Genomic DNA, 25386 nt, shown 5'->3' on the forward strand with positions numbered 1-25386 from the left:
TTGGGAGCAATAATAGGGCCCTTTGTCCAGCTGACAATGGGCTGTGGTACTGCATCTCCTTCATTGCATTACCCCCCTGGTCAGTCTCTGTCCCTTTGAAGCCCTGGGACCTGCACCCTAATTAGTGACATGAGCTGGTCCCAGCGAGGTTCCTGCAGTCCCCATTAGCTGTGGGAGGTGGCCCAGGGGTGCTTTCGGCCCCCCTTTTCCCTCTACCTGGATTATTTAAGGAAGATGTCTGTTCCCCTGCAGCTGGGGCCTCGGGACACCATCTATTTTGGTGAGTTTGTATCTTAAGTGTTGATATAATTAGCAGAGCAGTGAAACACTGTGCAGCCAATAGGGAAAACGAGAAACCTCGGGGAGCGGGGTAACTTCTCTGGAAGCTTTTGTGGCAGAGGGTTGCTGTCAAACATGGTAATGTGCTTGTAAAGGTCGGCTGACAGACAGCTCTGAGCAACATCAGCAGCGCAAGCAAAAGAGACGTGAGGATTTCCTGGGGAGAAAGCTCTCCAGGCGCTATGTGAGGTTTCTCCTCTTCCTTTGGCAAGTACAATGGAAGAGGCTTAAAGTAAAACGTGTGGCTTTTAAAAAAGAGTATGCACTATAAAATTCCTCTGTTGGGTTTCATTGTAACCAGAGCATACCCTTTATATTTCTTCTCCAGGAGGCTTCTTTTACAGTATTCTGTACCAACAGCTAAAGGGTTTTTAATTTTTCCTTCCCCACAGCAGCAAGGAGACATTTACATTTATGCTGCCTCTCACGCGTGTATCTTCCTGAGGAGGGAGGTGGTGGTAGGTTGCAGTTACCTCCTTTCTTAGAGACTTGTTTCAACATCAGTTCTGAGCAAGGATGGTTGTGCAGTTTGACAGTGGTAAAAGCCTGGATCTTAATGACTGTTACGAGGACTTTCTGATCGTATTTCGTTCAGTGTGGCATTGCCTTCAGTTACGGGATTTGTTTCTGCTGACTCTTTGTGTGAGACAAGAAATGAATAGACGTTGCAGAGTGTGAAAGACACTGTCTGCCTCAGTCACTGAGCTGACCAGGTGACCAGAACCAGTAGATGCCTGTTGCTGTGAATGGATTCAGGGTAGGTTATGTTTTTTGACCTTTTACGGAGCATGTCCAAACAGTGATATAATATATTAAGCTTTGTAACTTGCCAAATCTCGGGCATATTTTCACAAGGACAGCAAAAGCAGTTCTCTTGTCCCAGGGTAATGTGCTTTTGTAGAACTTCCAAACAAAGAAAACCAAAAGCCATTCACAGTCCACCTTGTTCTTCAAGACAGCCTAGCCAAATTTTGTAGAAACTTGTGAAGTCAAATTGGCTAGAGGTTGAATACCACCATGGAAGGCTGTTGTTTTGAATAGTTAGATCGGTAGCTGGCATAGCAACAGAGGAGCTCAGGTCCTGGGATGTAGTGTCAGAACACCCTGACCGTTGGTGTCTGTTGTCAGCTGCCTCCACTTTTGCCAGGGTAACCACTGTGAGCTCTTGTTTCTGAAAACACCCCAGGTGGAAAATGCTGTCGTTGTGTCTTGGTGTTACCTGGCTTCACTCAGAAGGAGTGGACAACTTAAATGGTCTCCTGGACTCTGTGGGTAAACAGTTTGACAAGATACCACATGCAGCTGACGATGCAGTCGGGCTGGTCACAAGGTTTCCCCCTCTGTGAGCACATCCCCATTCTTCAGTGCATGGTGTCAGGTGGTGGGATGCTACAAGGCACCTGGACCTACATCCTAGTCTTAAATATGTTTAGCCAGTGCACATGAGCAGCTCCATTTAAGTCAAGACAAAAGGAAGTGGGTTTGGAGTCAAAATTATTCCAGCTCCTTAGAATATTATATATTTATTGCCCAGTTACAGTTCTTCAGGGCAGTTCTGCACATTGACTTTGGGAAGATAAAATAGCCAAGAAAATAAATAATCTAAATTTAAAGGTTACAGAGGTAGTTTCAATCATTAGCACCAGTAGAAAAGACTCTGGTACTAACAAGACCGAGTTGTGTATAGAGCAGCAATGTGACTGCGTAGAAGTACCTTGTGCAGGATGTAAAAGAGGAAAAAAACCACCAGATAAAGCCCGTTCAGTGTCATTCCTGTTTTTGCCAATGCCTACTTAAGCAACTTTAGGAATTCACTTTATATCTTTTCTCTCTTTACATAGCAGGGAATAATCTTTCTGACTTCATTTTTGTGAGGCATGTTGCTTTCTATACATGGTCAGCCTTTTGTGAGAAGAGGGAGTTAGTGACATTACAGATTCCTAGTAGTTGACACTACTGTTACTGAAGGCAACTTGAAGCGTGAATGACAAGTAGTTTTCACGGTGAAATTTCATACTACTTTTCCATCTCTGTCACGACTGTTGGTGTGCACATGGATAAGCCTCATTCCTTGTTAGCACTACAAGATATGAAATGTTGTGCGCTTCTAATGCAGCTGGATAATTCTGAGGTTGTTTAGATTTTTGAGTACCAAGAGAGGGATGGAAAGCACTCCAGCATAGACATGTTCATGGACCTCCTTGACCTTGGGGTTTGGCACACTGTGGCTGCAGTAGTTCCCTTTGTAATCATTGTTTGAGATTGTACCAGCACGGGTAGTTTTGGTAAGAACTGCTGCTAGAGGTACTAACAGAGTCAATGCTGCAAGGCTTGTTACAGCCAAGGATGGAGGTGCGCAAGGGTCAGTTGTGTGGCGTTGCTGATTTTGGCTGACTCTCTTGCTCTGCTCTTCTCTGCTCTGCTCTGTGAGCTGTTTCTTTGGTGTCTTGCTGATAGGAACTAGGGACCAAATCCTGATCTCTGTTGGCAGCATTTTCAGTGCAGGAGCAATTCTGCGAGCCAGCTGGTGGCAATGAAATCCAGCTCTCGTAAATGCTAGGACCAAAAATATGCTGTGGTACAATTCAGCTCAATGTTGATAAAGCAGAGGAGAGGGTATGCAAGCAAGCTGGGGAATGCGTCCTTTTACTGAGCAAATGGAGAAGTAAAATCAGCGAGTTAAGCATCTGTATGCTGGCTTGCAAAAGCAGACCAGAACTGCATTTTAAGTGCTTTCTGAAGTTTCTGTTCAGAAAAGGGAGATGGGAAACATCAGAAGAGCAGTGCGAGTCCAATGCTGGCCTAGAAGTGGTCAGCTCACATCAGGGAGCTCATTGTGCGAGGAGACTGGGAATCAAGAGCAGCTGAGTACAAATATCAGATAGTGAATGGACACGGGGAGTGACGCTCTCATGTGAAACTGTGTGGTTTGTCACATGGCATTGAATATCTTAGCTCGGTTGCAAGAATAGAAAGTGGGTAAAATGCAAAGCTGATGGTAGAGGAAAGCTGCTCGTAAAAGGGAATACAGGAGGGAAGGAGAGCTGAGCCAAAATAGGTTATTAGCATGCCTGCCTGATCCCGATGGCCAGGGTTTGTTTATACACAGGCTGTCTCAAAGCACTGGCTGCTTATTGTGTTAGCAGTCACGTCTGCGTGCTGAGCATAGCTTACCTGCGAATGTAGATAAGGGCAAGGGTGTTCAGTCCAGATTCGGCTGCGCCTATTGTGAGCCCTGTTGTCATCGGTGGATGGTTACAGGATAGAGAGGCGGCTGTAGATGTGTTTCTTCTTACCTTACTTGTGAAAAGCAGTGTTGCTTTTTAAACATGGTAACACATAGATATCTATTTTTTTTTAACTCTTGCCATTAATGTTAAAACTGCGCAAGTACTTGGCTTCCATTTTTGTAAGATGTGTTAAAAGGCAGGAAGAACTTTGCTTTTCTTACCCTGAAAGAATACTAGGAGGTCCGCTGGAGTTTGTGTGCACAAATAATGACTTTTGTTCTGGATGCTGTACAGCTTCCAGTTTTGGTAGCTGCAGAGAACTGTATTGGTCATGCTTTTTTCCCCCCTCAGGTATGCTTGCTCTAATTTTTAAACCCTTCATTGCTACTTATGTTGATCTTCAGCTCTTGCACCATGATTCTCTCTAGCCAATTTCTTGACGCTTCTGGTTTTTAAAACTTTGACCTTTATTGAGTAAAATGGTCATTCTGAGAAAATGAACGACTTTTGTGCAAATGTCTGCAGGCCACCTCGCATTTTCCCTTTATTTGTTTTTAATTGCATGTTAATTCTGTTGAAGTGAATGGTAGAGTAGGCTACTGTTCCAGCAGGGCAGAGGTATTTAAATTTGGCACTGTTGAAGTGTTTCGGGTACGTGCAATTTATTACAGAGTTGGGAAGAAGTGAAATCTTTTTTCCTGATTTTTCTTTGCTCACACACAAAGGAAGTTAAAAGATGGCACAGGATGGCTCGTTAAACCTTAAAGGGGTTAAATTCACTTGAGTTACTCTGGCTGCAAGAGTCACAGTAGGCTGGTACAGACACTGGCTCTGCAGCATGCCGACAAGTTTCTGAAGCACGACATCACCCTGGTTTATATCAGATCTGCCCTGGCTCCCACACGATACTTTTCTCGCCTGGACCACAGCGCAGCTGTAGGAATGCACATAGCATTGTGCATCCCTCTATTAATAGAAGGGCTGGTGCAGTGGTCTCAGCCTTTGCTGCACCCAAGGGTGGCTTCTTTGAGGGAAGGGAGGATTAAAGGGAGCAACGGGACATGTTGGTAGCAGAGTCGGGACAGCTGGTGGGGAGGTGGGAGGGAGGAAAAGTTTAAAGTCCTGCCTTTGCTGAGGAGGTGAAGCAGCGTGCACTGAACTTCTGGTGAGTGGTGTCTGTCCCTCTACACACTGGGAAAGGGGAGGGGAGCCTCCCCAGCCTGTCACGCCTGGCAGGGAGCTGGCTCCCGGTGCTACTGTGCGCTCGTGGTTTTGCGCTGACCCATAGCGTTGGACAAGGTGGTTATGGGAGAGCAGCAGGTCCTTCGGGGTCAGACACGCTGTGATGCTGTGCGGGAAGGAGGCAGGAACGGTCATCACAGGACAGTGGGAGGACCCACAGGGATCCCTGGGGGAAGGCCGGAGCGGCGTTCACAGCACTGCTGCTTTTCCATCACTCATCTGCAGCAAGTGGGAGAGATTAGTGCAGCTGTTGGATGTTATTTCCCAGGGCCCTGGGTGTGGAGGCCAGGAAGGGGTTTTCATCCAAAAGGAGACGAGTATTTGGACCTGGGTGGGGTTGCACAGGAGCAGAAACCGACTTGTTCTCTCTCATCTCCCTCCCTTTGCCTTGCCCCAAAAGAAGTGAGAGAAGCAAAGGAATGCTTTCCTGAAGGGGAATACATCTGTAACTTGCTAGTTTTTCTTTCACAGGTGGTGAAAGCCCTTATATTTAAAACCCTCCTTTCTCCGTCTCCCCTTCCTTGCCATCCTCCTCAGCAGTGCACAGGGCTGGTGCAGAGGCTGGGAGCCTGCTCCTGTCCCTGGTGCAGGCATGAGTCAACAGCAGGGAATCGCCCATCTTTCTGTTCTGCCTAGTTGTATTATTTTTAGGTCAGCATAGGATTTTCTTTGCTCATAAAGAGAGCTGCGTTGATTCTGCAAATAATGTGAGACAGAAAGGAAAATAACAACAACAAAGGCAGAACTTTTATGCACGGTATGTATTAGAGATTTCAGTGGGAGGATAGTAACATAACTGTGTATTAATGACTTCTGTCTCAGGATATGTTTCATTCTTGTTTTGTTTTCTTTGCTTCTTATTTGTGGCAGTTGCTAAAGAGTACAAGACAGGAAAGGAACAAAATTATACCAACCTTCACCTAGAAATTAACACTTTTTATTTGTTGACATCCACAACATGGGCAGCATAGTGTTAGTGAGCTGCATGGATGAAAATTTAAGGTTTTGGTCTACCCTTGTGTGTTTTCAGAATTACAAGTAGAAGAATGCTAAATGTTCATTTCCCTTTGCGGGTCTCAGGTAATGCAGAGCATAACATAGTGTTTGTTTAACTTCTTGGTAACAGAACGATGGGTGTAAATATTTGGCATTTGCATCTTTACTGAAATACAAAATGTAGAAGGATTGAATGTTAGCATTACTGTTAATCAAGATCAAGACTGATTAATTTTGTTTAAAATTTGGCTCTGCATTTCCTTTCCTTTTCTTAAAGAAAAAACCCCCTATTTCCAATGCTGACAGATCGGAATTGTCTCAGAGAAGAGTGTAATGCAAGGCAGCAGGCATTGCTTACATAAACTTTTTGTGCATAGGTGCAGCTTGTCATAAATGCAGCAAATCCTGGCTTGCTTCTTGAACAAGCTGCACAAAGTGAATACTAACTTATTTTAGTAGAAAGCTTTTTAATGGTGTGTTTTTACACAGACACCTTATCTGTATTTAAAAAAAAAAAAAAAAAAAAAAGGGGTGCACTGGTATAGTAATAATTAAACAGTCTTGCCTGGTGTGATCCATGGCCTGAGCACCAAGGTCAGCCTGGTGTCATCGCACAGTCATATTTTGGTTCTGCTTTTACATTTTAGCAGTTCTGTTTTCTCACCTGCTTGCTTTGTACACCTCTGCCAGTGAGCCAGAGCCCTAGTATTACATTTGCATTGCACAGGTGTGAATGACTTCAAAACATAAAGAATTGAGAATGAAGCTCATTTTAAAGTGGTCTTAGCTGCTAAAAGCATGTTTTTCCTTTTTACTTATAGTTGAATCTCTGTGCTTGGAACTGAACAGCTTTCTTCTCTCTGCTTTGTAATCACATTTATAGAAAAATGGAAAACTCTGGCCAAGACTAGCAATCACATGGTAACACAGCAACTTTTATTAGCTACATCTGGAAACTTACCTTGCAAGTAGAGTGCTTTTATCTCCACTCAGGTGTTGAGCCATTGCTCTGTCTGCTCTGCTAACAACCTCAGAACCTGTTCCCATCTCTGTTCTCTGCAGCCATACCCATCCATGTTTGACTTGGCACTACACTTGAGCAGACTTGTGAAACTGTAAGGAGAGGTTTTTTTTTTTTGTGTTTTGGTTTTTTTTTTTGTTTTTTGCTGTTGTTGTTTTAAAGTTCATCATGAGCAAAGTATTACCATATGTTTGGGATGCTTTATTTGATATGCCAGACTTTTAAGACTTTCCACAGTTACTTATCTTCTTTTTTTAAAAAAAGTCATTTAAGCAAGAGGAAAAGGTGTTCATATCACCTGGGTTTCCTTTCTCTTTTCCTTCTTAGACTGTGGGTTTAGATTTTAAAATACTGTGGGCATTGACACTACCTAAAGATGGAAAATTGTACTGATGACAAAACAGAAATTAATGGTTAGACGTCATTAAAAAAACCTAATGCTTCAAGTTACTGCATTGTTAGGCATGGCAGCTTACTCCATCTTAAATTAACACAAGCCTTAGTCAATGCAACATGATGCTTGCCTTAACTAGTCAGGTTTTGAAGCTTAGTAGCTGTAAGTTTTTCTTGGAGGTGGTACGTGTCCATATCTGCATCTGCATTGCTAATTGACTTCAAAGCTCAAGTCATGTCATTTGGGAGAAACTCAGACTCCTTTCTACTTGAGGTGAGGGGGAGGGAACTCAGCAAAAACACGCACACGTGAAAAACATTGTGCATACACTTGGGCAAACAGGCTGTGTATTTTAAATGGCTTGCATCCATAGTGAAGTCTGACAAGCCCAAGTGAGGTCTACAGAGCCCAAGAGACCTGAGCCGGTGGCATGCTGGCACCCCTCAGCATCGTGAGCAGCTTTACAATGACCTCCCTTGTCCTTGGTGAGCACCATGAGCACCAAGTGCCAGCAGTCACTGGAGCCTGCTGGGCTGCCTGCTCGCCCGGGCAGCCTGCCCTGGAGGGGCTGCTCCACACATCTCTTAGGGAGGGCTTTTCTAGGGCTGTTTTTATTTCAGCTCTCCAAGCTGCAGCTGCCTGTGCAGGTGTGCCTGGACCACGGAGGGAGGGAGGGAGGGCATCCCCGGGTCCCTCCTGTGATCCAGCTCCCATGTGGTCCTGTAAACTGTGATGCCAGGGGAAGGTGCAGAACCAGGGTTCTGTGCATGTATATTCCCTGAAGTGCTTTAATCTTGAGATAACAGGCATGGTTTATCTGGATGTTTCTTTTTTCAGCCAGATGCTTCTTTTTGACCAAATGGAAAAAGAGCTTAATTCTTTTCCCAGCTTCTCTTTTTGCTTGCTACTTCTTTACTCACAGAAAGGAAAATAGAAGATTAAGGAGGAATTTAAAATACAGAGAGGTGTTTAATTCTGTGCATTGTAAAAGAGAGAAAGTATATATTCCTTTTCCAAGATACATTACTTTTGTTTTGGGGGAGGGGAGGCAGTTCTCTTTGCTTGGAAAACACAATTTTTGAATTGCAAATTTTTACTGTCCTGAGGCGTAGTAGTTGATACAGGTGTACTGCAAAGGACTTCTCACACAGGTCTCTGCTCGGAAAGATTTACTCTCAAGTGCAGCTTTTGATGGGAGCCCTAAATAAACCAGTCCTTAAAATCAGTGTGTCACACAGCCCATAGGTGTGAGGAGGTGGAGGTGAGTGAGGCCTGGCTGCTTGCTCAGGAGCGCTGCCTCCTGCTCAGCCCAAATCCTGGGGGTACCGTGGCAGGTGCCAGCTCTCCCAGTACCTCTGTGGTCCAACCGATGGTATAGCTGTGCCTGCCCCATCACACACAAAGGGATACAGCCGCTGCATTGGGTTGCTGGTCCAGGAGAGGCCAGGCACATCAGGAACCCCAGCGCTACCTCAAAGACACCCTGAAGTGGGGGTCTGTGTCCCTCTGCAGAACAGCTGGCCCCACAGCCCGCCAGCAGTGCTCCTGGTGGTGCTGGAGCATTGCTTGCAAGCCCTTGTTGTCTGTATGCTGACGTACCAGGGGGAGTGTGCCAGAAGTGCTGCTTGCTTTCACATGAGGCGTTCTCGTCGCCTCTAAACAAGAATTTGTTTCAGTAGCCTGCAAGTTCTTCAGGTGACTGCTCTAACCCTTTTAATGCCTTCCTTCCCCCAGTGGCTTTCGTGGGTTTGTGTTTTTGTTGTCACTGAAGATGAAAGCTTTGCCTCGTGGAATAGGTGATGCCAAGTGAGCTGGAGGAGAGCCGTAGATCCTGACGCTGGAGGAGTGCTGTGTGTTGGCATTCCACTCCCCCACCCCCCTAACCAGAGACTGTAACAGACCTCTTTAAGGAAACGTTTGCTTTGTAAATGACATTGGTTCCTTATTTAATGGAATGCAGGGACTATGGTAGCAATAATTATAAAGGTAGGATGCAAGGAATTGACAGGGAGAGAAAACAGATTAAACCTCCAGCACATAATGTTTATGTCCCCAGCCTTCTGGGTACCATGATAACAAAGGCCATGTTACATATACTTCACACTTGCTTCTTTCACCACTCAGAGACTATGAGTCCAGTTGCTTTGTGGGTGACTTGGTTATCTCTTCATTTTCAGGGAATAAAAAAGGTCTGTGGAAGTTTATGTAGTGATAAAAAGAACAACAATGGGAGTTTGTTAGGGACAGGACAGGGAGGGGGTGGTTTCAGGATTTTGTCAGAAGTAATTTCTAATTGCAGGATGTTTTTTTAATGAGTAGGCACATGTCCTTTTCCTTGATGTGGAGAGCGAAGACAGTATGGGGAGAACTAAAGCAAAGGGAGGCGTGAAAAACTCCTAGTGCATATAATAATCTCACTGACAAAATCTGACTGCTTCACATTCACTGGTGTTTGCTTCTGTGAGACCCATGGCTTTGGGTGCGAGCTGGAGCTGTAACCACAAGGAACCATGTGGAGTGAAACTGCGTCGCTTTTTGAATGCAGAGTGGACACGACCTGTCATGCTGCAGAGCTCTCAAATCCCAGATATTTAAAAGGCGGTAGGCTTGTTTGTTGACATGTTGGCCAAATGTTGCTGCATAGTCCTTACTGCCTGCAGCATAGCTGCATTTCCAGTACCTTTGATTGTTTAACGCAAGTCTACTTTTTGTGAGAAAGTTTTGTTTAGCTGAATTTAGGATTTGAGAACTTAAGAAAAACAAGAAATCTTACCAATAAAGTGTGGGTAGGAAAAGGAATTGCTTCTGCATTTTTCTTTGGGGCACATTGTCTTGAATGGGGTGTATGAGTGTCAGAAGTGTTGAATGTGGTTCAGGTCTTCCTCCTCTGACCCTCCTTCCCTCCAAGGAGCACAAGTTAAAACAGTATATTTCTCATAACAACTTTGAGAAAAATCAGTGAAAGTTTATGGAATAGTAGCGCAGAGAAAATACTTACATGGGTATTTGAGTGGTGTGCAGTAGTATGTTTTTAAGCAGTAGTTAAAAAAGGTGCTATTTATACATTTCCAGCTGCTTGCTACTTAGGTCTGATTTAGCCTCTCCTTGTCACTGATTTTTTTAAAATGTCTTTTATTTTAATAGTACATTTTAGTAAAAATGAAATTATGTAAAGTCACTGAAATATTTTATGTCGGACAATGGGAAGGTTGTCAGAAGGCTGTGATCTCAGCTGCCACTTTGCAGTCTACCCACATGGAGCACGCAGTTCTCATGTGCTCTGTTCTTTAAATTTCCAGTGAACTTAATAGCCAGAAACTGGTAGAAAATGACTGTGATTGAAATGGCCTTTCTGTGGTGATAGCATTTTGACACACTGTAGCTTTGCTTTGTGTTTGGCAGGTTCTTGGTATCATGGGGTGAGAGGAAGGAGGCTGTCCTAATGTAAGAGGAATGCTAGGTCTTAAGCTTACAGCAGTCAGTAAGTCATTTCGATTTTATTCCTTCCCTTTCCAGGTGTGACATCTGTTGTATTACCTTTCGTACTCATCGGGGCTTACTGCGCCATAATGCAGTTATCCACAAGCAGCTTCCCAGAGATGCCATGGGAAAGCCTTTCATTCAGAACAACCCTTCGATTCCAGCAGGCTTCCACGACTTGGGATTCATGGACTTCTCCTGTAGGAAGTTCCCCCGCATTTCTCAGGTACTCTCTGTTCTTCATAGCTTAAGGTACCAACTGATAAAGTACGTATTTTCTGTATTTGTTGACTCTTACGAGACAGAGATGTAGAATATTTTGTGGAAAGCACATTACCACTGTCTCTGTAGGCTTCAAACACTTTCTGCCTTTCCTTTTTCTTTTTTCATGTGAAGAATATTGGGGTTGATTTTATTCAGCATTCCAGTGGGTAACTGTTGGTGTAATCATCTATAAAAATATTTAAACAAAAACTTTGGTGATATTAGATCCTTGCCCTGTCCAGCATGCCCAGTAGTTCTCTCCTTCCCAAAACCATCCCACATCTAAAATCAATAGGGAGGACATATATAGTAAGGAATACATGATTTTAATTTACTGTAAGAAGTTTGTAGTTGTGGTGTGGAAGATTTTATCTTCAAAATTACCTATCAAAAATTCAGGTCACCTTACTAAATGGTGACCTCTTCGGTGATTACTTCACAAAACGTTCCCAGGCACCTTTCCACTATGTTCCTTACATGAGGTCTGAAGATTTTGCACCTTTGAAAGACAGTGACTGGGGAAGGGCAGGGAAGTAGTCTGTAAATATTTTTCTGAGAGGCATAAAGCTTTCTACTGGATGTTATTTTTCCTCCCTCTGTCAAACCTTGTCAGCCTTAGTTAGTTTGGGTCTGGATGAAGCTACTTTTCTGTTTTTAAAAAAACAAATAAATAAATCAACGACACAATCCAGCAGGACCATGCTTATTCAGTATCTGCACTTTTCTTTTACTTCAATTAAGACATTGATTTCCAGCTCTCCTGACTGCAGGGTGGTAGACTTGAAATTTGCTGCTTGGCCCCGGGAGCGTGTAGGTCATTTTGTAACTCTAGGAGGGTTTTGGTGTGAAATTTACAAAATCAGAAGAAGAAAAAACTTTTAAAACAACTTGGATTTTATTTCTTTTGTAATTATTGTCAGACATTTAAACTTACTAAGGGATTTAAATGTTGGGACTTTGCTTCTGTAATGATTTTGCATGCCATGTGAGGCAAGTCCCACGAAGTATCTGAACAAAGTGTGTAGCGTATATAAAGGTCTTGCCAGCCCTCTACTTAATCACTTGTGCTCTTCTTTGATGTGGAACCTTTGCAACATGTGAGCTGTCTGGGTAGCATTTAAAGACAGCATTTGGATCTATAATCCTTTTGAGGAGCAGGTAAAAAATCCGTTTGTGAGCTTAGTATTTTTCTTGGGAGAATAAATGTAATCAGACTTCACTAAGCAAAAGCCTTTCTGCTTTGGGCTCTGCGCTTCATTGATTTGCTTTTGGGGGATATTATTTTGGTTGATTTATGTTGTTTTGCCTTCTTCGATGCCTTTTTTTTTTCCTCCTCTCCTCCTGGTTTCTTTGTAGTAATAAAGCTAAAAGAGGTAGTCTTACTGCCCCACTTACTGAAGTTTGCTGTATAGTCTGCTGAGCCTCTTGTCCTGTCAGTGAAGTGAGAGAGGTTTCTGGAAGGGAAGTTCAGGATGGAAAAGTATCTGAGTATCTGAATAGCCCTCTGAAGGAGTTTGCCTTTATAGAATGGAACTTTTGGAAAATCAGCCCCTAATTCAGATACACCATGTAGGTGACTAAAAGCTGCGGAGCAGGAATATCTCCACGCTGGGTAGGTGGTGGCTGCTCTAAACTCCTTAACTTGGGCATTGGAAAAGAGTGTGAACTGTTTGTGTTTTGTAGTGGCATGTCATGCCTTTCCAGTTTGAGATGTCTAAGTATTTTCACATGTCTTGCAGGTCTGGTGTGAAACGAATTTGCGAAGGTGCATCAGTGACTTCCATCAGTTTATTTGCGAGATGTGTAACAAGGCATTCCCCATGCTTTCGGCGCTCGAACTGCACATAGAAACCCACATGATGGATCAGGGAAAAGACAAGCACAAGCCACAGTCCACGAACCCACCTGGCGAGAACCCAGACCAGAAAGCCTTCATGGCATCCTTGGGCCTACAGTACACCAAAGACATCAAGCCTGTCAAGCAGGAGGACAATATACAAGATGAGGTCCAAGAAACGCGGCTCAGAGCACTGAAGAGTAACCTACCTCAGGAACCTGGCAGCACCGGTCTGCTCAGCCTCTCTCCTCTGGAAGCTGCCTCTATGGGAGGGTCATTTTCAGTCCTTCCCCCAACAAAAGAAAACATAAAGCTCCTCTCGCTGCAGCCTTTCCAGAAGGGTTTTATCATCCAGCCTGACAGCAGTATTGTGGTAAAACCCATCTCCAATGAGTCTGCCATTGAGCTGGCAGACATTCAGCAGATCTTGAAGATGGCTTCTTCCGCTCCTCCTCAGATCAGTCTTCCTCCACTTTCTAAGGCACCTTCTGTCCCTGTGCAGTCCATTTTCAAGCATATGCCACCACTGAAGCCAAAGCCTTTGGTAACGCCCCGAACAGTCGTTGCAACCTCTACGCCACCTCCTCTTATCAGTGCCCAGCAAGCCTCCCCTGGCTGCATCAGCCCAAGCCTCCCACCTCCCCCTCCGAGGCTGATCAAGAACTCGGTGGAGTCCTCCTCCAACTCTCACCTACCCCAGCCAGGAGCCAAATCAAGTCCTTCCTCACAGTTGCTCCTCCAACCCAAAGTAGAGCCTTTAACTCAGCACGAGATGAAGACACAACTGGAGCAGGACAGCATCATTGAAGCTCTCCTGCCTCTGAGTATGGAAGCCAAGATCAAGCAAGAGGTCACAGAAGGAGACCTCAAAGCCATCATTGCAGGGGCAGCGAACAAGAAAGCCCCAACCATGAGGAAAGTTTTGTACCCCTGCCGTTTCTGTGACCAGGTGTTTGCCTTCTCTGGTGTCCTGAGAGCTCACATCCGTTCTCACTTGGGTATTTCCCCGTACCAGTGCAACATCTGTGACTACATCGCAGCTGACAAGGCAGCGCTGATCCGGCACCTGCGGACACACAGCGGGGAGAGGCCTTACATCTGTAAAATCTGCCACTACCCGTTCACAGTGAAAGCCAACTGTGAGAGGCATCTGCGAAAGAAGCATCTCAAAGTGACCAGGAAGGATATAGAGAAGAACATCGAATATGTCACCAGCAATGCTGCAGAGATGGTGGATGCCTTCTGCTCCCCAGACACTGTGTGCAAGCTGTGCGGTGAGGACCTGAAGCATTACCGGGCTCTCCGCATTCACATGAGGACCCACAGTGGCTGCCAGAAGAAGAAGCCGTTTGAGTGCAAGGAGTGTGGCACAGCCTTTTCAGCCAAGAGAAATTGCATTCACCATATCCTCAAACAGCACTTGCACGTGCAAGAAAGGGAGATCGAGAATTACATCTTGGCGGTGGACTGCAGCGCCCAGGAAGGCCAGACGGACCCTTCTTTATTGGAGGACAGCACTTACATGGACCGCAAGCCCATGACGCCTTTCTTGGAGCCACAAAACGGCTTCTTGCTTGGGACATCGTCTCACGTTCCCATCAAACTTGAACCTGCAGGCAACTTCCCGATGGATTTTGATGAGCCATTGGATTTCTCTCAGAAGAACAAAAACCTGAGTGCTGTGCAAGTGAAGCAGGAGAACCTGTTTGGCTCTTCTCCCCTGTCCCTCTACGATTGTTCCATGGAGCCTATCGACCTGTCCATCCCCAAAGCCCTGAAGAAGGATAAAGATGATGTCCCATGCGAAGCCAGGAGTCAAGAGTTGGCTGCTGCTGGGAACAGTGATAAAGCCTATAACTGTCTGCAGTGTCCTTTGGTTTTTGGTGCCAATGGAAGCTCAGAGAAAAACAGGGGTGTCAGGCATCCCCAGCCACTGAAAGGTTCGTTGCATTTGACTGTCCCGATCATTTCCCCGGCTCTCCTTGGCAATTCTGCCTTGCTGAGACCCTTGAGGCCTAAACCACCACCACCACCACTCTTGCCAAAGCCTCCAGTAACTAAAGAGCTGCCACCGTTGGCTTCCATTGCACAGATCATTTCATCTGTGTCTTCTGCTCCTGCTTTATTGAAAACGGAGGCTGCAGACGCCAGTCCCAAGGCAGTGAGCAGCTCCACTGGCTGTGACAAATCAGGGAACGCCAAAGCAAAAGTGACAATCGTGACCGCTGTTCAGAGAGACTCCAGCCTGCCCAGTGACCTGACTCAGGCGTGTGATCCAGAGCAGTCTCCCATTGCTGATGCTGGGTTGACTAAGAAAAGAGGTCGAAAGAAAGGAACAAAAAATAAGCCTAAACTTAGCAGTGGTGTGGACCTGGAGTCAAGTGGGGAGTTTGCTAGCATAGAGAAGATGCTGGCTACCACAGACACTAATAAATTTAGCCCATTTCTGCAGTCCACTGACAATTTCAAGGAAGAAGGCGGCAGAAATGGAATGAGTGAGGATGAGAAGGAAACTGCTGAAGATAAGCTGCTGAGAGGGAAGAGGAACGCTTTTTCAGACTGCCTGCAAAATATCCCTTGTCCTTACTGTCCTCAAGTCTTTCCATGGGCAAATTCCCTGCAGCGGCACATGCTCACTCACACAGGTAAGAGTGCCTTGTGCTCACAGTGGACTGTAGACCCTGGGGAATGTTCCTCATGGAAAGGCTTCTCCATGGGAGGAGTCTATCTTTCGTGTCCTCTCTCTGATACCTGAATGGTATTCTTTGTTATTTTGCAAATCCCTACTTGCTGTTGTTGTATAATGATGGTGGTAATTTTTTCAGTAGTAGAATAATCTCTGTGCTTTTGAGTATTGGGGGGGGGGGCAAATTGAACTGCTAAAGCCCATTTGACTTCAGTGGCATAATTTAGCCTACCTGGGAAAAGACTCTGGTTTCAGGTGTTCTGTTATTATTGTCTTATCTCAAAGGTGAATGTGTGTGTTGAATATTTCATTGTGCCTTACATGGTTTGTTTGGCTGCTTCCAGTTGCCGTTTGTCTGCATCAGTAATGATAAAAAGATCTATAAAGATGAGAGCAAATAAGTATAGAATTGTGGCAGGAAAATAAAATAATACAGCGTTTAGCTTTTTTTTTTTTTTGTGGTGGCTTTTATTTGACAGATCAAAGGAGGAGGATGCAACAAACATCATCCTGAGCATTACGTAGTTGCTTGCCTCTAGGAAATGTTTCTTCTGAGTGCTAGACAACTAAAGGTGGGCTTATGCCCTAAGGTGTGGGGATGTGTGTGAAATCCTTAATATTGTGCCACTGTGTAAGTAACCTCAAACCTGTTGTAAATAAAAGGAGGAACTGGGGAGGGAGATTTATTCTAGGTTTGGGGTTATTTTTCATTCTTCCCTATAAAGGAAATACTGCGTTGAATGCTGTGCTGATTTGGAGTTCACTCCTTTTTCCACCCACACTGTAGTAAAGTAATTAGTAGATTCTCATCCTGCTTGGAGAGAGAGAGGACAGCGCACTAGTTGCTGTTGCTCCCTTTTAAGTCAGTTACAGTTGTCGATACTTCTTGCTTCATTATGCATTCTCAACTCCTGGCGTAAAAAAAAAAAGTTAGGGATATTTATAAGAAATTTAGGGGACTTGAGTACAGCCTCATAAAAGATAACTTTGGTTTTTTGAAGGAATTGATGTTTCCTGAAGCAACTGATTCATGCGTGTGCTAAAGAGGGAAACCTGAAGAGGTAAAAAAGGTTAGCTAAGAGGTTTAAAGGGAATCTGAGCTGTGGAGCAGTCCCTATTACAGTTTGCTTTGGGTGACATGAGGACATAACTTGCAAGGTATCAGTGCAACAGTAAGGCTATTGTTTTCTGGGCCGCAGAGAACAAATTATTTCATGTTATTAAGCATACAGTTTACTTTCAGTGGTGAAGGAGAGCTCTTTATTCGTATCAATTGTTTTCTAACACCCTGCTCTCCAAAAAAAATATATAGTTACCGAAGAACTGTTCATGAGACAGAAAACAATAGAGAGGCTTTTCCCAGACTAAGAGGTTTGACCTGCTTATTGATGGCAGACTTCCAAGGTAGCAAGTACTGGTGTAAACCCTTAATGAAGACAGGAAAATGCATTCGGCCTGGAGTTACACTGGTAAAACTTGTCTCCCCTACGACCACTGGGCTTGGAAGGAGACACCATCCTTTCAGAAAGCCTGTGCTGCAATCCCTACTAGGAAGGCAAGCAACGGCGGCTGTGGCAGGGCTGGATCCTCAGTGCAGAGACAAGATTTTTGGTGATCCTACGGCAGTGGCAGTAATCGGATTCCAGCTGGTGTGCTCTGGCGATGATAATACTGAACTCTTTTTCTAATCATCATAGGAGTAGTGTTAAAGGAGACTTGTTGCTGGAGGACCACCCTACAGCAAGTTTTGACTGGCCTTGGGGCATCTGCTTTCAGGTGACACTAGTGCTGTTTCTGGACTGGGAATTAACAGCATCTCCCCTGTGGCAGCAGTGTAGATGAGGCTTAATGGAGGGGGGAAGGAAGGGTAAGCTAGGAAGGTAGAGGAGATTAGGCCAGGGAGATGGTGCCAAAGCAAGTGTTTAGGGTGCATTTGGGTGGACCGAGCCCTGTGTTTTTGTGGTGAGTGTCAGGTGCTGGTGGCATGGGAGGAGTTTGGCAGCTGCATGGTAGATAACAGCAGTTTGTTGGGTTTGCGTTCTGGGTGGGCGAGTTGGTTTTCTGATGGAGGCATCTGCATCATAGTGCAGTGCACCGTTTCTGTCCCTAACTACTGCACAGGCAGTGACTTGTTAGATAGCTCTGGTTTTTGAGTGGAGTTAGGAAAAAATCTATTCACTAATCATGTTGTAAAGAGAAAAGGGGAACTTTACTGTCTGGGCTTGATGGTGGCTCCCTGACCTGGGGAGAGAAGGGGCCAAGATGTTGATGTGGATGGGACAGATTAGAGTCCCAGTGATCTGCTTCCAAAATGCATGTGTTGGGTATCTGCTTCACAGGGAATCACTGCAGGCAAGCTGGTCCATGCTTCTAGATTCTGTAGTATGCTGCTGTCAAAAAACAAAGGCAGTCATTTGAGCTCAAAAGTGGCAACTAGCTCTTCTCCATCCGTTTGTAGGGAAGTTGTTATTGGAGTAAATTTATCTTAAGTGGTCTAAGCTAATAATGAGTGAACGTGGCTGAGGGAAAGGTATATAATTCTGAGCTTTTAAGTAGTAACTATATATTACCAGTTCTAAACTGTATTTATACAGACAGGAAAATACTTTTGCAAGTGTGTCTCTCATGTTCAGTAATATTTTGATGTGGAGGAGTCCTATGTGGTGTCAAGATCATACTTGCCTTCTGTGAAAGTGCAAAAATGCACATGCTACCAGTTACCTACATCCCTCACGCAACCAAAAGTCTCACTTGTGAAAGCTTTCACCCTGCTTATTCTTGCCTCAACACCACTGTGTGTTTTTTGGTTCAACAGCATTTCCCTGAAGAAGCATACACCTTCCTCGCTGTTTTTTATTTTAATGCAAAGCTCAAGTGGGGCATTGGGAATTTGGCATAGCTTGGTTTTATAGTGTGTTTAACATAGTACCTGTTTTGTTTGAACATGCTGGAACACTTGCTTTCAATACTTTCTTTCTCTTCATGTCTTTATTGTTTAATTTACTCTTCTGTGTTCAACTCAGTTTGCCTTTCTTTTTTGCTCTTTTGTCCTGCTCTTGACTTTTTTCATTCTCAGAGCAGCGAGTAAGATGTGCCCTGCAGGTGGTGCAGTTAATTTTGCTCCTTTTATGACACGTGCATCAGACTAGGTTCAGTATAAAATTAAAATAATGGTCTTTTTTGGCCTTTAGTTTGTTGTAGACAACTTACATCTGTTTGCAAAGAATCGCTTACGGATATTTTCAGAGTCATACTGCAGGATTATTTTTTGTAGAAAGTGAGAATTAATGGCAGAGGAGGGGGGTTTATTTTTGTTTTGTTTTGCTGTTACAACAGGAATTGACTGGACAAGAAAAGATCTATAAACAAAACAAACAGATAAATAAATAAATAGAATACAGTTACACCTAGCCCATGAACCCAAATGTTTCCTGCTGATTGGAGGACACAAGTCTGGGAAAAAAAAGGACTGGAGGCACTTTTATTCTTTGTTTTCATGACTTAAGTGAAATTGTAGACATCTTTACAGCATTTGTCCTTACCAAGGCAATAATGTATTTCCACTAGGACAAGAACGGCAGGAGATATCTTAATTAAGGAATGATCTTCTTGGGTGTTGTGATTATTTAGATGACCCTTTATATTGAAAAAGATTCCCTTCAAATGACTGGCTTCCATGAAGTGTCCAGCCTAGGCTAGCCTTGCTGTGCTGCTAACCAAATATTACAGTATATTCTGAGTCAATATGTAGGCACAGATGTATTTTAATCCAGCCTATGACCATTCTTATGGAAAAAGTTAATAAAATATCAAATCATGTTGCACTTAAGCTGACTGTTTAGGTTACCCTCTAGTGAGTAAGTATATTTTATCAGAAGAGCAGTTGCCTTTAAGGGACAACATAGGAAGCAGAGAATACTACTTTTTTGAATTATTTTTTTGTGCTTTTGAAGGTGACATTTTTGGAAAGCAGTCGAGTTTCCATTTGGGAATAGGACTGTAACTGGGTGGGAGGATTGAGTTTGCACAGTGAACAGGATTTTTGTTTGGGTTTTGAGACCTCCAACTAGGATGTTTGTGTGGAAAGAAAAATATCTTGGCTGTTGTAAGTTTTGGTCTGTGTGACAAATACTAGGTTGATACGAAAGTTGTGAAGGCTGAAAATATGAGAAAATTGTGACCTGAGATGCAGGTTGAGTTTCAAGTAATTAATCCCCAGCTAATCCTGTCATTGCATGCTTGAAAAGAAATGTGGAAAGGAATTGGGCTATCATGAAGCAAAGGGATTTCTGCTCAACTTTGAAGTTCTGTTTTGTATTTGCATTGTGAATGAGGCCAAATAAAAGTGCAGAAAGTGGTGGTATTCGTAACCATAAATTTATGGTTGACTTAGCAGGCTTATAAAAAGAAAGAGTGACTTGAAAGCATACAAAAAACAGTGCCTTAATGCTTCTATAAAGTTGTGTTGACACTGGAAGAAAATTAAGAGAAAGAAACAGCGCCTGAGATGTCTGTGAGATGCGGGGAATCCCTTGTATTTGTTGAGATGTTAATTAGAACAGAAGCAACTTGTTCTTTAGTTTAAAGATTAAGTGAGAAGATTAAAGTGAGAAGCATATCCACAACGTTGTATCGAAGAAGCTGCTGGCTGGGGGGTGGGGAGGGAGGCAGTGTGTATGTGTGTGTGTTTGGGGGTGAGGTGGCAGGTGTGACAGGAGCTGATCTACAAGTAACTATCCTCACAATCTCTTTCTTCATCACAAGGGTGTCTTGCAGGACTGCTTTCCATACGGCTCTGCACGATCCTGGCTTTTCTTTCAACTCATCCTGTGCTCAATCCCTTCCCTTGTTCTGGTAATTTCAGTGAATTACAGACATGAAGAACTTTCTCCTGGGGGGAAGTAATTGATTGCTTATTGAACATATGGGGCTTGATTCCACTGAAATCAATGGAAAGATGCCCTGTGGCTTTGATGGAAGTTGTGTCAAATTCACATGGGTGATAGACATCTCAGGAGAGAGCCTACAGTGTTGAGGAGCTTGCAGTCAGGGATTTGTAGCTGGTCACCAAGCAGTAAATGGCGAAAAGGAAAAAGAAAACCAACAAGTAGTTTTTTTTATTACATGTTAGAAAGACAGACATACTTTATTCTTGTGTTAGGCCAGAAGCCCTTCCCCTGTCAAAAAAGCTTTGTCTTTTCTACCAAATCTAACAGAATTTGCGCAGACCTGGAGTTGCCAGCTGCTGCCTGAAGAGAAGTGTGCTTATCCCCCGGTCTGAGGAAGAGGATGCTGGATCTCACAGTGGCACATGCAGTTTTCCCCAGTTGTTCAGAACAGCAAGCCCAAGTTTGTGTTTGGTCGGACTGAACACTGCGGGCGAGCCAAGTGCAAGGACATGAGAAGTGCCCTGCCACATTAGAGCAGTGGTACATGCGGCCAAGTACTTGCGCCTGGGATGGTAGGACGTGCTATTTAGGGTGAGCGTGTGGGCCCGGCCACTTCCTGTGGTCTGTTCCTCTTCATGCTCTATCAGCATCCACAACTCCTGCTTTAGGGCTGTGTGTTAGAGGGCACATCCCTGTCTGCTCCCTTTGCTACCTGTTTGTGGACCTGCTGTCTGCAAGTCTCTCTATTTGCTCTCTGAACCTGCTGATGCTGTCTGTCTCCAACCTCATCTGGCATCAAGCTCCAGAAGTTCACTACCTGCTGTGTAAGGAACTATTTTTTAATCTGTTTTCAGCTGATCCCCTGCTAGTTTCAGAGAGTCCCCCTTAGTTCCAGTTTTGCACGATATTGTGAGTTGCAGTTCTGTGTGTGCCTTCTCAGCTACCTTAATAATTTGTAAACCTCAATCATAACATCCCCTCCTCTCCAAAATGAGAAGTCTGAGCTTTTCTGGTGTCTCCTTGCAGGGCAGATGACCCATCGCTTGGATCAGGTTTGCTCTGTGCCATCTGCAACACATCTGTCTCCTCCCTGTGGCATGGAGACCAGAAGTGCACACACCACCTGAGACAAGGGCACACCAGGGCTTTACACAGCATCGAAGGGACGCCCTTGGTCTTGCTCTCAATACCCTTGCTCATGGTACCCAGTGTTTCTTGGCTTTAGTTTGGCTGCTGCTGCAGGCTAGGCTGGTGGTCCTGGAGAGCTGTCAGCAATGGCTCTGAGACCTCCTGCCTGAATGTACCTGCCAGTAGCACATTCAGCATCATATAGGCACTTTTTAGATTATTTTGCCAGAGGTGTTTTACCTTATATTCATCTGCATTGAAGCTCACCTGCTCTCATATCGCCCCCTCTGTTTTAAGAGTTCAGCAGCGAAGGAGACCGTGAAATCACTCAAGGTTTTGTTGTAGGCAGGCGAGTGCATTTAGTCAGAAAGGACAAGCTGACATGAAACCAAGGGTGAGCGTAGTTGCTCAAGGCTTTTCTGTGCTGACCAAATGGGATGGGTGCAAGAAGGGAGCTCAGCAGATGGTGGTACGGGTCCCTTGCCTGAAAAGTGTTTGCACAAGGGAGCCATTGCTGTAAGGTGTTCACACCTCCGGGAGAGACAGGGTCACTTTGTGTCGCTTTGAGTCGGTTTCAGGGGACAGTTGTTGAAGTAACAAACCTAAAAGCAGCAAGAAGTTGGCTCTGTGCGTCAGGGTAGCTGAAATTGTAACTGAGTTGTTACGCTCAGCCTCAGGTAGCTGCCGATTAGACTGCACAGAAGTGTGCACAAGATTTTCCTCTTACATTTCCAAGCTCCTATTTGTTTGGGAAAATCTGCTGTCTTCCCAGCCTTTCTCATCCTTTCTTCTTCTTTTAATACGGCAGGTTGCCTTGCAGTGATTCAAATGTAGTAATACAGGTCTCGGCACTAGTTTGGCATTAAAATCTGCCACGCTGGGGACATGTTACGACGTGATTTGATCTCGCCTATCATGAAGAGCCGAAGTTGCCTTGTTACCATGTAACAGCCTGTAACTTTACAGGGCTGTAGCACAGTATCTGGGGTGTCACGTGGGCTCATCCTGCCTCTGCAGACAACAGAAGGCTGCAGCGTGAGAGAAGACGACTCATGTTATAACATGATCCCCTCGCAGAACAAAAGTCTGTAGAAAGGGCTCTGAAAGTGCTCACCTCTGACCGTCTTCATGGCAGAATGAAACTAAAATGTCCTGCTTGGGCCTGTGGAAAACTTTCTTGGTAGTCAGAGGGATCCTAATGGAGCTGAGCTGGGCAGTGGGAGGCAAGCGTTTCTCAAGCTGCTGAGATGAGCGCCGGCACAGCACGTAGGATGGGTAGGACTTCGGTGGAACGTAGATGTTGTTCTTAGCAGCCGGCACTGGGCTGGTCAGAGTGGTTTGACCTGCCCCCAGCAGACAGAGCCTTGGGCCATGGTTGGATAACACAAAGCACTTCTTGGCCATACTGGCTCGACCTGTTTCCAACTGTTCATCCCCACAGCTGTAGCTGACCCAGCTGACCAAAAAAATGAGAAGGGCAGGGGGAGGGACCGGCAGGAACTGAGATCGGTTCCCGGACCTGGCTGGCGGTGCGGGCCTAAAAGAGCACATTGATGCAGCTGAGGTGTGGAGCTGGCAGCATCTCCTGGGAGGTGCTGGGGCTAGATGCTGTTGAAACTGGCTTTGCTGTCAGAAGCTTTGTGTCTTCAAATAGCAGCTTCAGACAGCAAGGAAGGAGCCCCGTTCCTATACTGTTCCAGTTACCGCGTGCACTTTGTAACACAGCTCCGTGTTTCTAACTGGCTTCATCAAGTGGTGTTTAATCATGGTCCAAAATCATTCAACAGCCGTGGACTTGTGGTATTGTCCCAAGAAAAACGGATTTCAAAATCAGTGGAAGTAAATTAACAATTTGAAACTGTGGCTTAGTTTAAAATGGGGTTCTTTCTCATTTTACGCTGGTTTTAGCATGTGTGTGAGTAGTGTGCCTGGCATTCACATACAGAGCCCATGTGAGGGCTGTACTTGGAAGTGGGTAATTACCCCGATTTTCACTGTGTGCCAGAAGGAAAGGGAATGAAGGGAGATGCTTGGGTGGTGTTTGGTCAGCCATAAACGAAGCAAAGCTTTAGGACGAGGTGTAAGACAGGAAGTGCAATTCAATAGAGTGTCACTGGGACCAAGTTTATAGAGGGTTTCTTTTGGTCTTGTCTTAAACCAGAAAAACCCGGGATGGTGGTTTTGAATAGGGTTCAGAGATGAGGAGGCTGTCTGAGTGATGGGGCTCGTGTGTATCCTTGCTACGTGCAGAGGAGTGGAATGTTCTAAAGAACCTGAAGCAAACTGAGGACATCTCGCCCAGTTTGCAGCAGTGAGACCAGGGGAGACCTGTACTGGCAGGGAAGCATACAATGAATACGTGAAGCAACTTAATGAATCGCCCACTTTCATCACATTAAAAGCAGCCCTGCCTTTGTCTCCTTAGGGCTTTCTGAATGCTCCCTTCTTGCAACAAAATAGAGTTGATGGAGGAGAAATGTGGGATGGGAATGGGGTAAGGGATTATCTCTTACGTAATACAGACTTTGCTAAGGAAAGATCCCTTTCTTAAACAGGCTTGTCCCTAACGTGAGAGGGTTGAACACAACTTCCCTGTGCTAACTAGGCAAATATTGCCAAAGTAAGTACACTCAACAGTGAATTTTCCAATTAGTGTTTAGCAGAATTCATCTTTGCTCTAGATATCTGCCACTCTGTGATTCCTCCAGAAATCATGTGAGCCCTGGGTATAGTGGGAGACTTTTTGTTTTTTCAAAACGGTTCTAGCTGTTTGTATCTCTGAATTATATTTCCTAGAGGGCAAAGGGCTTGAAACTGCATTTTCAGTGTCAGGCAGAGTTTAACAGCTGCTCCAGAGCTGCAGCTTAGGATAAAGCAAGAGTTGCTTACCACTGAGGTTGGCCTGAGCATTAGAGCTGTTGTTTGGAGGATGGTGAGGAGATAGTATAAAACTTGCTGATTGTATTGCTGGCTCTACATCAAACTGCCTTGCTGCTGAACGGTGGAATTCACCATAAGCTGAAAGTCTGGGTTCCCCCACCCACCCTGCGTCAATGCTGATTTCTACTTGGTAGGTGCAGTCAGAGCTAGTCATGAACACTTCAGCTGCTCCCTTGCAGGTACTGGGGAATCATACCTTGTGCCAAAGGCAGAAAGTGGGGTTTTTTTTCCAGAATTGTTTTTTCTCCTTTTCCCCCTGATATATTCAGTTTAGTTTACTGTAAACAGTCCTTTTCTATCTCAAATATTTTCATTTCAAAAGGCATGCAGGTATGACCAAAGCTCCTCAACTATGGGCGATGGGCGAATATTTAACTTGTGTGTGTACATGTGATGCAATGAAGGTGGCTAAATTCTAGTGTTTAGAGTGATTACAGTAAAAATGGACAAAGATAACCCCTAACGTTCTGCAAGTTGACTCGGCAGGTTGGAAAGATGTTCTCCAGTTCGTGGGTGGAAGTAGGAGCAGCATTATGTGAGTGGGTGCGAAAAATCCCAAATTTACTAGGCTGCTACCACCTAGTGGTGGCTGCATCTCCTGTAAAATACAAGACTAGCTGAGGTTATTTCAGTTAATGGAGGAAAAATAGTAAATTGTTGGCTCATCTGACTGATAATGCCAACTGCTTGTACAACACCCATTTCCCGTGCTCTGTCTGCTCCAGTTCTGAGCATTACTTATGTGATGGGTTTTCTGACACTTCTGTTGCGATGTCAGGAATGTTTGGCAATAAACACTTGCTTTAGTCACAAAATAGATTCAAGTACAACGCCCTGTTTTATCTAATAACTCCTTAGCATCTCAAGCTCCACTCTCTATTCCACCGTAGTTCCAGGAAAAACGAAAACCATGGGAAAACAGAAATCAAACCAGCAACCT

At 44.6% G+C, this 25386-nt stretch overlaps 1 protein-coding gene across 8 annotated transcripts in view; it reads left to right on the plus strand.

The window, feature by feature from the left end:
- The window catches only part of RREB1 (ras responsive element binding protein 1), a 125856-nt gene that overhangs the window by 88034 nt on the left and 12436 nt on the right, over nucleotides 1–25386 (plus strand). For all 8 annotated transcript variants that reach the window (XM_055798794.1, XM_027789023.2, XM_005239063.4 and 5 more), the window contains 2 exons: nucleotides 10739–10928; nucleotides 12706–15448. In XM_055798794.1, coding sequence (XP_055654769.1) covers nucleotides 10739–10928; nucleotides 12706–15448 — 2933 coding nt within the window. The remainder of the gene's footprint in view (nucleotides 1–10738; nucleotides 10929–12705; nucleotides 15449–25386) is intronic.

This window comes from Falco peregrinus, chromosome 3, assembly GCF_023634155.1.
Source record: "Falco peregrinus isolate bFalPer1 chromosome 3, bFalPer1.pri, whole genome shotgun sequence".
Classification (NCBI taxonomy): domain Eukaryota; kingdom Metazoa; phylum Chordata; class Aves; order Falconiformes; family Falconidae; genus Falco; species Falco peregrinus.